This window comes from Elgaria multicarinata, chromosome 17, assembly GCF_023053635.1.
Source record: "Elgaria multicarinata webbii isolate HBS135686 ecotype San Diego chromosome 17, rElgMul1.1.pri, whole genome shotgun sequence".
NCBI lineage: Eukaryota > Metazoa > Chordata > Lepidosauria > Squamata > Anguidae > Elgaria > Elgaria multicarinata.
In genome coordinates this window covers 18,318,274-18,330,398 of record NC_086187.1, presented here as the reverse complement: position 1 = coordinate 18,330,398, position 12,125 = coordinate 18,318,274, and the positions used below count along the sequence as shown (strand labels likewise).

The 12,125-nt window shown below is 46.4% G+C and overlaps 2 protein-coding genes across 2 annotated transcripts in view; one reads left to right on the top strand and one right to left on the bottom strand.

Annotated features, from left to right (window-relative positions):
* The window catches only part of GPRC5B (G protein-coupled receptor class C group 5 member B), a 29,599-nt gene extending 21,114 nt beyond the window's left edge, over positions 1-8,485 (top strand). Inside the window, exons 3-6 of the mRNA XM_063143520.1 lie at positions 38-150; positions 2,724-4,307; positions 4,351-6,509; positions 6,557-8,485. Coding sequence (XP_062999590.1) covers positions 38-150; positions 2,724-2,768 — 158 coding nt within the window. The 3' untranslated portion in view covers positions 2,769-4,307; positions 4,351-6,509; positions 6,557-8,485. The remainder of the gene's footprint in view (positions 1-37; positions 151-2,723; positions 4,308-4,350; positions 6,510-6,556) is intronic.
* Positions 8,486-9,802: 1,317 nt separating this feature from the next.
* Positions 9,803-12,125, bottom strand: part of IQCK (IQ motif containing K) — a 37,699-nt gene continuing 35,376 nt past the window's right edge. The window contains exon 9 of the mRNA XM_063143529.1: positions 9,803-10,003. Coding sequence (XP_062999599.1) covers positions 9,843-10,003 — 161 coding nt within the window. The 3' untranslated portion in view covers positions 9,803-9,842. The remainder of the gene's footprint in view (positions 10,004-12,125) is intronic.

The following is a 12,125-nucleotide window of genomic DNA, read 5'->3' as shown; positions in this document are numbered from 1 at the left end:
CGTTCGTTCTCTCCCCCCCTCCCTTGGTCGCACACAGCTTTACGGACTGCCGGATTTCGCAATGGCAGCTTGGGAAGCCGTCCTAGCGCCCCCTTTCGAAGCAACGTCTACCAGCCCACTGAGATGGCGGTTGTTCTGAACGGTGGGACTGTAAGTATCAAACTGTGATGCTAGAAGAAGGGTGAATCCCCCACTTTCAACTCAGAACTTCATCCAATTGCTCCTACTGGGCAGAGGAGGGAAGTAGGGGTGGGTCGTGGGAGGTGCTAACGGCGAGTTTGCATGCGGAGCTTTCTAAGATGACTTAATCGCACATTTTGTGGCCGTTGTTCACCCAGGGAGTTTTTGCTGTTCCGGTTGTAGCATAAACTCCTTTGCTAATAGCTAGTTGAAAAAATGCTGGGATTTTAATGTTTGCAACGGGGTTGTCTCCCCCACCCCACCCCGGTTTTAAAAACCAGAGGTGTTCCTAGGAAAGGCACTCTCCCTCACTCATATCATGCATTGCCACGATTCCTACCAAAGCACCTTTTGTGTGTGTGCGTTGTTGGTTTTTTGCTTCCAAAATAGGCATGCCGAAAAGAGTCACCGCAGTAATAGATGGGCCGGGCATTGAATGCTTGCCCCGGTGCTAATCTGCAGCCTGGGTCATTAGGAAAGAATAGCTTAGGAAGAGATCTGGAGCCAAACAGCCCTCTTAAATCTCATTTGCATTGCGTACGTTTAAATGCACCCAAAGAAGTGGACGGGCTGCTTTGCTCTCTTTTCCTCCGGTTTGGCTGGCGAAAGGAGAGCGCTCCCATGTCATGATTTTCACTCATACGCACTGCTTTGATGGATGCTACTCGTGAGCCAGCTTCCGCTCCGTATAAGTTGGGCTTGTGTTCTTTTTAAGTCACCAGCTGATTCCATAAGGCCACCTGCATCTTTTTTTATTATTATTATTATTGTGATTGAAAAGCACCCATCATAGGCTCTCTTCCAGCCTGATCCTAGCCTTTCCTACCTCTCACTGAACAGGACAGGGGGTCCCTGTGGGAGATGGAGCGTCCGAAAGCCGATTGCCATGAGCCTTAACCAGCTGGAGAGCAGGGCTGGGCTGGGCTTGGAGGCCACTTGCTGCAGCTAATACCACTCGGAGCTAATGCCTTTCTGAGCTGTAATAAGCCCCGCGCCTTCCCTCCACTGAGCCACAAGGGAGTTGATTAGACTGACTGCAACCTAGCTTTCGATCGCTGGGCCTGAAGCACCCATTCTTCTTGGCAAACCATCCCCCAAATCCCCGCCCTTCACTGGGATCCCCAAACAAATAGGACATCACAGGAGTCAACAATAAATTGGGCAGCTACATCTAATAATTAAAGTTGGGTTTTGGGGGGCTTCTCCATTGCAATATTCCTCGCACACAACGATGAAGTGGTGCAGACCGCACAAGTTCAGACGTCTTCCCGTGAGCCTCTGTAGGTGCAGTGGCGTCAGCCAGGCTCGCTGAGGTCATCTGCTCACCACCGCTTTCGGACCTCAGCTGAGGGCTTGCGTGATCAGAACGCTCCTCCGTTTGGAAGTTGTTTTTTGCAACACGTAGAAAAGGAACATGGCTGGGAGAAGGCCGGGCCGGGACCCTCTAGGAGAGAACCTGGATCTGTGGTATAGCGCATGCATTGAAGGCATGCGGTCCCGGATTCAAGTCCCTCGCATGCCCACGAGAAAAGGATCATGGCTAGAGGAACTGGGGAAGTTCACCGCTGCCTGAATGCCGCAGGGAGCCATTGTGGGTTGGTGTACAGCAGCGGTGCTCAACCTCTTTCACGCCGAGGGCCAGATTTCATTTCTGAAAAGCTCTCGGGGGCCATATTGTAGAGGTGGCTGGAGACAAAGGCAAAAGAGAGAGGATCCCAAAATCCTGGCATATGGCCCCAGATGACCCCAAAATCCTGGCATATTTTAGTTTAAAACTCTTGCTGCCAGGATCAAAGCCTTAGGAGAGGCATTTCATCCTTTTAGAATGGGGAAAACGGCACAAAACCTAGGAAACCAGCAAACGATTGGTGTTTGGAAGGCAGGGGGTGGCGGCCGGGAAGGGGGAATGACCATCCAGGACCCCAGACAGGGTAGATGTTCTGCATCATAGAATCATAGAAGAGTAGAGTTGGAAGGGTCCTCTAAGGCCATCAAGTCCAACCCCCTGCTCAATCCACCCTAAAGCATCCCTGACAAATGGTTGTCCAGCTACCTCTTGAAGGCCTCTAGTGTGGGAGAGCCCACGACCAACCTAGGTCATGGGTTCCATTGTCATACTGCTCTAACACTCAGGAAGTTTTTCCTGATGTCCAGCCGGAATCTGGCTTCCTGTCACTTGAGCCATTATTCCGTGTCTTACTCTGGGATGATCGAGAGGGGGAGAGGGATAGAAGATACTTGACTTCGTTGACCAATGGTCTTAAGGCTGCTTCTTAAGTTCACAGGCATCATTGCCATTACCATTGTAATGGAGGAGTACTAGATCAGATTTAACTAGATTTAACTAGATTTAACCTTGCCTGCAGTCTGAAGTGGTATAGGCCAGATACAGTTTGACTACCTCATCGAGAGCTAGGACATTGCACAGCCCTTAGCATACTATATGACCATGGCGTTAATTGATGTGTGTGTGTATAATGTGATTTATTTATTTATTAACAGACTAGAATGCTTAGTTATGGATGTATTATCCTTATTTCCAGATTCCAACTGCTCCACCGAGTTACACTGGAAGACACCTATGGTGAAAAAAAAAAAGCTGATAGGCTGTAGAGGATGAGAGAGAGAGAAAGAATCCATTAACAGATTTTGTTCCCTGGCAGTGTGTGTGTCTTTTCCGAGGGAGAGGAGTCAATAATGCTAGCAAAAGGACCCATGAGCGCAGAAAACCCATCCAACAGCATGGGAGGTCCGATAGCTTGTTTTTTAAAAAATAAATAAATAAAACGTGAGCACTGTTGAATTGATAAGCTAATCACACACACACACACAAACAAAAAACCTGTGCAGTGAAATATAAGCTGAAGATAATGTAAACCTAGAAGTAGGCACACTCTTTTAAAAATATAAAAGGGAGAAAGGGGATACAGTGCAAGAGAGAGCGCTCCGCCGGAGCTGGCGCGGGAGCCAAACCTAGTCTTTGTGGGCCTGCCCGTTGCTTTGAAAAGAACAGAATGAAATAAAGTAAATGTCCTTAATCCATATTGCCACAAGAGATTGCCTCCCACCCACCCACCCACACATCCCGTGGGCGGTCTTTCAATTTCGTCTTTTTGAAACAAGCCACGGTCACGGAAAGAAATAATATCACGTCATGCTATCGTTCATCTAGAATTGGTTTTTTTAACTCTTCCTCGTGGGACCTTTTACCGCTAACTTAACTCCGCAAAGCAAAGACGCGTGAGGTTTGTCTTCACACACGAAACGCCCATTGGGTTTCTAAAGTGAGCTTTACAAGGGCGAGGGAACGAAGGGATCCCATCAGATGCTTTAAACTGAAGTTGACCGATTTACACTGCCCGCTTTTAAATACCGAAATAAGAAGAAGAAGAGCCCACAATAGCCTTTAGCCATGACCGCTGGTCAATTTCCTTTCCTCTGGGAAGCATCCTAGGACATTGCATCGTGGTGGTGGGGGGCAGTTTTTGCTCCGCCTCTTTTGCACGCCCGGTGGTGCCAAAAGTACTCCGAAGAGGGGGCGGAGCTTGCTGTCAAATTGTAAGGCAGGGAAAGACCCAGACGGAGGCAGGGTAGTTCATGAGTGTGCTCGAGCCACGGAAAATGGCGCATGTGCGCTAGCTCAAATCCCAGAAGTGTACTGTCTGTTTCACACAGAACCTATCCTCCCTCCAGTCCCATGGATTGCAGGTGTAAGGTGTATCTTGAAAAGTTGAGGCGACTCTTCATGGAAGACACCTGCAGCGTTAGATCCCCTTTCCTTGATTCCCAGTTTAACAGTGAAGCCTCTTTAACTGCAATGGTTTGTGCATTTTCTTGCAATTTCTTGTGCGTTCTTTTTTGGAGGATTTTTTTTATTAAAAAAAAATAGATTATTTTTCACATGGGTATTGGAAATGAAATTCCCCTCCCCACCCTCAAGGTCTCCATGTTCCTGCTGCCTTTTCATATTTCTATGATTTTAATGATGCTCGGTAAAGCCTTCTTTTATTGTTTAGCATTGAATGCATTCTGGGCATGTGAAACGTCATCACACCCCCTGTGCTGGCCAGCATCACGCTCTGCTTTCCTAGAGACTAAAATCCATTGAAGTTTGCTTTTGTGTGTGTGTTTTTAATATATATATATATATATATATATATATATATATAGACACACACACACACATATGAGATTACAAAGTATGTCGAAGAATGGAATTCTTTTGCATCTGTTCTAATAAGTATATTCTATTTTCAAATGGCAAATAAAATTTATACTGTAAAAATAAAACTACATAACGCAGGCTACCTGCTGTACCCTGCAAAGGAAAGATGACTGATTTTGTTTTGGGAAGTCTCTCCGGTTTTTCATGTTCCTGACTTTTATTCTACTGTATACCTGATTTTTGCCTAGTTCTCACTGACGTAACCAGCCTGTTGTCTGGGCAGCTCACTTGATTGAAAACCCTTATATGCAGTACCCTTGCACATAGAAAAGCAGGTTGTCAGGGGAAGGTGTACTTGCCAAACCTTCTCCTTGACACGCTAGGTTTCTATGTGCAGGGAGTTTCATTATTATTTTTTTGTTATGAAGGGCAATTCCGTCTTGTGTTACACTGGATCTGGTGCTGTTCTTAGATTCTCAGGTGGAGGAGGTGGTAGTAGACAGGCGTGCTCTTATTCTGTTGCAGCCGCTGCACCCATTCTTCGAGAATTTAGGGGGACACAACAGGCTGTCTGGCCCACAGTTCTCTCCTCAAACGCCTTGCTGCCACCTCCCACCACCTGCCACCAGAGGCCACCTGCCTCACTCTGCCCAACGGCAGGACCACCCCTATCCCTTCACTTGTGGCAGCTTCTCCTAACCTGGGGCCCTTCAGATGTGCTGCCTGCAACCCCCATAATCTCCAGACTGGGAAGGATTATTTATGGTCTTCCACTACCAGGTGAAGGCTCCCCCACAAGTTTAGGGAAATCTTTGGCTTGCTTTTCTTTTCTTTTTCAGTCTCACTGGTGTAGGGGTTGTTGTTGTTTTGGAGAGGGGGTGATGTTGTTCTGCTCTTCAATTTGATTGTATTACATTTTGATTTTAGCCTAGCTTCTCTGTATTCATTTTTTAAAAACTTGTATGTCACTTTGAGCGTTCCAGGCAGAGTGGAAAGGAGGGTCCAGAAGGTCCCCAAATAAACATTGAGATGCCCCCATCCTCTCTAAAATAGAGCGGCTCAGACACAATACTCCTGTCACCTCAATGAGAACTAGGCCCTTACTTCTGCAAATAGCCTCACTGACTGCAGCTGGTCTACTTAGTAAAAAAACAAATGGGCACAAGTTTAATCATACCATACTTCTTTATTGCGATCCATAGATCCATAAAGAAAAACCAAGATTTTTTTTTTTTTTAATGGATCTATGGATCGCAATAAAGAAGTATGGTATGGCACAAGTTTAATTTGTATGGGATACACTCTTAAGTGGTCTTGCTGTTTTGAATTTGCATTGCTGTTATTGCCATGATCATCTTAGCAATGTTTTTTTTAAAAAAAAAAATCTCAAGTAGATAGTAGCAATAATTTTTTCCCATTGTGCACGATCAAACGAACATGGTTGTTTTCACACGACGTGACCCTGCTCAAGAGAAAAGAGCCACATCAGTGCATTTACAAAATTTAGAAATAGTAATTTGACATGAGCTGATGAGAGACGTTGATCATCTAAACGTATAGAAAGGAGGACGTTGCACGTTGCCTGGTATCCTAGAAACCTCTGTTTAAGATAAGGCCTTGAACAAAATATAATGCTGTATTTTTCATTGTGATCAAATAGGTTGGGTATCCCCAGGAAATGCACTATTTTAGCATTACAGGGGGGAGGAAAGAACTTTAGTGGGTGCTTTCCTGTATGTGTGCGTGCGGGTGATTATTATTATTATTATTATTATTATTATTATTATTATTATTATTTAAAAGGCAAACATGCTTTTGAAAATGGGTTTCTGAAACTTTTGCTTTTAAATTCCTTAAGATGAACATGGCATATATTGCAAGAAAATGTTCATTTCCCAGCTGAGTTTTTGATGGTATCTTTTAAGACTGGGGGTGTAGAACCTCAGGCCCGGGGGCCAAATCCAGCCCACTGGAGGGGTCCCTAGAAGGCCCCACCCCCTGCCCGCCAACCACCGATCGTTTGGGGGGGTCACAAGTCTTGTGCAGCCCCCCCATTCTAAAACATCAATATCCCTCCCCTAAGGCTTAGTTATCACCAGTAAGAGCTTTAAGTTAAACTACGCTTGTATCTTTGGTATTCTGGCTCCTCCCCTTCTGCCTTCAGGTCCGCCCTCCATTGGAATGTGCCCCCCCCCCCGAGGACTACTTCAGAAACTGAATTCGTCCCTTGGGCTGAAAGAGGTTCTGCACCCGTTTTATTAGCGGTGGGGGGGGAAGGGGTCTATTTTTTAATTTAGGGAAAGGACTTTAAAAGGGGGGGCAGCTTCCAGAAGATGTTCAATTTTTTATTATTATTTTTCTCTTAGACAAGAAGGGATTTAGGAGTCCTGCTCCCTATTATGTCTATGGCCGTTCGGGATCTTAAAGACAGGGCTGGATCCTGCAAACACAGGACTTCCCTTAACCACTCACGTAAACCCAGCCCATACTTCGTAGTGGTGGGAGGTGTGCTGATTAAGCTATAAAAAAGGGATTGATTCATTCCTCCAGCAACTTCGTTTTCAAATGAATTTACTTTTTTCTTCTTCTGTGTGTGTGTGTGTGTGTGTGTGTGGTCAGTCCATGATCTGTGATTTCTGGTGCCGCCACTGCCATCTCCTCCACCCCACCCCAGCTCCAAACCATGCGTTCTCTGCGATTTTAAAAAAGGCACTTTTGTGTTAAGTTATATACCATTTTTGTTAACGTCACAAAGCTTGTTTATACGTTTGCCTTTCGATGAGAGTGATTACGAATGTAGAGCATCTAGTGCTGAGCAAGGTAATGCCACAACAATAAGCACAAGCATTTCGGAATTTGGTTTCACTGTAACTCAATTTGGGAAGCATAAAAGCGACTTCATCGTTGCCAATTCATAACACCGCTTGAATAGGAAGGGGAAACGGCGACGGCAGCCAGCCAGTGGTCTAGGGACCATAGTCCATTGCTACGCGCAAAGCTCCTTTGTTTGTTTTCAATAATGCTTGTTTTAAGAGTATCACTGAATGGAGCGTGTCCACTGATTCATTGCAACCTGCACTCCCTTGAAGGCGGTAGTAGAATCTCCAGGATCTAGAAGTGAGTTGGGCCCGGTAGGAGCGTTCCAGTCAGCCGAAAGCACGCTTGAGTCCTGCTCTTCTTGGCATGGCAAGTGTCCTTGATGTCCTGCGAAGTGTCTGCCCGTTTGCCTGGCCAGAGTGGCTCCGACAGGCACACTCGGTCTCCTTCTTGGGAAGCAGGGCTGTCAGATCGGAGCCCAATGGGAGTTCTTGGATTGAAGCCATGGGCCCTGAGCCATAGAGGTGTGCTGGTGGCATACCGCCCATCTTCCATTCAGCAGTGTGGGGGGGCATGGAACAAGCATACCCCCTGGACGTGGGGTTCAGCCCTATGCAATGGCCCTTTCGTAAGCCAGATCCAGGAGTTCAAAATGGTTTCCCTGCTAGCCTTCCTCTTGCAGGATTTGTGGCCAAGGTTGCCAAGGACCTGGATGTCCCTGGCAATAGTCTAAGAATGGGACTGCATCCTCAAACGGGTCTACCACCTTGCAGGATGCAGCCCGCATCACAACTACGCATTCAGATTCTAAATGTGTCTGCAATGGCAGGACAGCCACCCTGCCTGGCTAACTCCATGTTTGAAGCTACAGTTCTAACCAAAGGCAGTGCAACCGGAAGCATATGTAGCTTTTGTTAAAAATAAATAAAAAAAAGGAGAACAGATTGGATTATTCTACCATTTTACCAGATTACACAGCAGGTGCTTTTTATTAACTGACGAGAGCTAAGTCTCTTCTTTTCTTTTTAAAAATTATATATTAAATGTATTAATGTGTGTTTTTATAATGTGTCCCTTCTCCCCACCCCACCCCACCCCACCCCAGCTGACCGTTGCATACCGTTTAATCTTGTACATCTTTTTGGAGGCTTTTCAAGACAATCAATGTGTACCATAGTGACTGTACATAAGGAGACGAAATTAAAAACAAAAACCAAGTTGTAAAGCATGGGCGAAAAAATACATTTTATTTTCAAAATGCTGTTCTTAACAAAACAAAAATAAAAAAGAATAAAAAATAAAGGCTTTACTATTTACTTACAACCTGGTGGTCGTTTTGATTTTGGCTTGGCTCTCGGCGTTTTTAACGTTAGGGAGAGACACAACGCACAGTTCAACAGGCACAGTTGCTGGGGCGCTCTGTGGATTGCAGCCATTGTTCTCTGAGTTGCTTCCGATTGCTTCAGCTGCTCGTGTCGCCGGAAGACGGTAGGATGGAATGGGTTGGGAAGGCAAGGAGTATCGGTCCCGTGGCTATTTTTCAACCTTTGTGAAATCTGACCGATTTCCTTTGCGACCCAACCGTGGTTTGAATCGCGGCGACTGCTATCTCTAAGTGTGGGTTCGAAAAGCTCCATTTAAACACACGGCAAGTGGTTTAGATAGGGAACTTTTTCTCTGATGCCTCTTTAATTTTATGGATGAAAATCGGGGGCCGTAAAGATTAGGTTCCCGGGACCTTTTTCTATCGGGTATTCTCCTGTTCCCAAACAAAAGAATGGTGCAAACTGCTATTCTGATCCAGCTAGGTTTTTCGCTTGCAGAAAATGATGATATGCAAAGATGGGCCCTGATCTTCCTGAACCATCTTACAATATTGATTGATTGATTGACTGTCATTCACTCAGTTGGAACTTCAGCTAGTGCCTGTGTCCCCAGCGATCGTTTTCCGACCCGCTTCACGGCCTCTGCTTAAACCCGGAATATTTAGAACGTAAAGCCCTTCGACTGTGCTGAAGTGGGTGATGGGGCCAAAACCAGGTTAAATCAAAGGACCCCAGAGTACGTGGGGCAGGTTGCAAATCCGTCTGCTAGGTTGCCTGATGCAGCATCCTGCCTTGAAAGGCTGAAAAGAGAGTTTAGAGCTGACTTTCCCAACTTGGTGCCCTCCAGATGTGCTGGACTACAATTCGTAATCCAACACATCTGGATGGTACCAGCTTGGGAAAGCCTAGTTTGACGCGACTCCAAAGTCTGTAAACCAGAAGGTGGGGGACACGAGGCCGTCTGGCTCTTTTGGGTCTGCGGTGCAAGATGGGTGAGCATCTGAGGCGGATTAAAAAAAAGAGAGAGAGAGAGAGAGATCATTCATGAATAAAATCATGTACAGCATCCTGAGACCATGCTCTCTCTTTGTGTTCTTGTGGGTCTGCAACTTCCATCAATGCTACCCAACACAGCCAATGATGAAGGGTGATGTAGGGCAAAACATCTAGAGGGCTGCAAGTTCCCATCCCCGGGTCTAAACCATCTCCTTTACATGCAGAACAAGTAGATTTTCTCCACCAGAGCTGTGCTTCCTTACCCAGCGGGAGATGATCTGGGTTTTTGAACTAGTACAGAAAGGACTGCAGAGCTAAATAGCAAGTTGATGCCTAGAATTTCACCTACGTTGCACTCTCTAAAGGCACGGCCAGACATGGGGGGGTTTCTCCTTGGGTTTCTCCTCCGTGATCTCCTGGGGTTTCTCCTCCTCGATCTCCGTGTTCTCTGAGGTTTCCGCCAGTGAAATTTTTGAGCGAACTGGGGTGGGCTCTACGGAGTCCTCCAGCTTGGTTCCCACTGTAAGCAAAAACACAAAACCAGAAAACATTACCCCCACCCCAAATCATCCCGCCCCATAACTTGACAATAATCTTGGGACCTTCCTTGGTGCAATGCTTGCATTCTATCGCTGAGCTGCAATGCCTTCCCTTAGAGCAGGGATAGAGAACGTGTGGCCCTCTGGACTACAATGCCCATCAGCCCCAGCCAGCACAGTCAGGGGAGAGGATTGATGGGATCTGGAGTCCAACAACATCTGGTGAGCTACATGTTCCCCCTCCCTGCCTCAGAGGAGCCTTTCTCAACCTAGTGGCTTCCAGATGCATTGAACTCCCTAACTGGGGAACGCTGGAAGTTGGAGGGCTTTTCATTGCATTGCCCCCTTAGAGTTCCTTCTTTCCCCACCACCGCCACACAAAGCGGGTCTTGAACCCTTGCCACTGAGAGGCTGGTGGGTTATTTATGTGCAAGAGATCTTCTGATTTGGAGTAAACTGGTTTCCTGAACAAGGATTTCATTTCATTACATTTCCATAATCTCCCCATAGCCAGAGCTCGACGGGCCGTTCACAAAACTTAAAAACCATTAAACATGCGACTCCATTGACATAAAGCCGTATAAACAGATAAGCGCGCGCACACAGAGACAACACGTCTCTCAAAAGGTGTTTTAAACAAGCGACGAAACTCACGGAATCAATGGGTGAAAAGTGCCTCTCCCTCCACCCACCAAAGCTGAGCTTAATTGAAGACCGTTTACATAAAGAAAAATAGCAACCGAAGCCTTGGAAATCACGTGGTATGTATATTCAGATACAGGAGGCATGTCAATGGAAGAATAGTCGCTTGTGTGCGGGGCTGCACACAAGAATGTGATCCGTGGCATTCAAGAGCCGTGGGCCAGCTGGGCAACTCAGCTAGACAAAAAGGCCACAGTGGGGTTTGCCGGCTGGGTAAACAATCATAAATGAACAAAAGGCCCGCGTAATAATAGTAAAACACCCTGCCTCCTACTTGGCATTCACACACCCTTGGAGGGCTGTGAGCGACGCAGATGACTTAGAGGCCTACAGCCAAAGAACTGGATGGTTCATCCAAGCCCATGTGTGAAATGCTTCCTTTTGTCAATTCTCTGCCTACTTTATCCTGTGTCTCTGGCCTCTCTCTCTCTCTGCCCCCTTATATTATTATTATTATTATTATTATTATTATTATTATTATTATTTATTATACTTCTATACCGCTCCCATAGCCAGGGCTCTCTGGGCGGTTTACAGAAATTCTAAAATTGAGATAAAAAAAAGAATACAAAATATAAAACTCTAAAACACAGTACATACACACATAGAGCATTAAAAACCAATTAAAAACTAAACATGTGGGTAATTAGGATGTGCCGCCACATGCCCGGGCAAAGAGGAAAGTCTTAACCTGGCGCCGGAAAGATAGCAGCATTGGTGCCAGGCGAGCCTCATCAGGGAGATCATTCCACAGTCTGGGGGCCACCACCGAAAAGGCCCTGTCCCTCGTTGCCACACTCCGAGCCTCTCGGAGTAGGCACCCGGAGGAGGACCTTAGATGTTGAACGTAGTGACCGGGTATATTCACGTCGGGAAAGGCGTTCCGTCAGGTATTGTGGTCCCAAGCTGTGTAAGGCTTTATAGGTCAAAACCAGCACCTTGAATTGGGCTCGGAAACATACAGGCAGCCAGTGCAAGCGGACCAGAACAGGTGTTATATGGTCGAACCTTCTGGTTCCAGAAATCAGTCTGGCCGCTGCATTTTGCACGAGCTGCAGCTTCCGAACCGTCTTCAAAGGCAGCCCTACGTAGAGTGCATTGCAGTAATCTAACTTGGAGGTTACCAGAGCATGGACAACTGAAGCCAGGTTATCCCTGTCTAGATAGGGGCGTAGCTGGGCCACCAACCGGAGTTTGTAGAAGGCACTCCGTGCCACTGAGGTCACCTGAGCCTCAAGTGACAATGATGGGTCTAAAAGAACCCCCAAGTTCCACACCCTTCTCAAACCTGACACCGTCCAGCTGTTGTTGGACTCCAGATTCCATCAGCCCCAGCCAGCAAGGCCGATGGTGGGAGCCAATCTTTGTTTTTATTTTTGTTTTAACGGTATTCGTTTTATT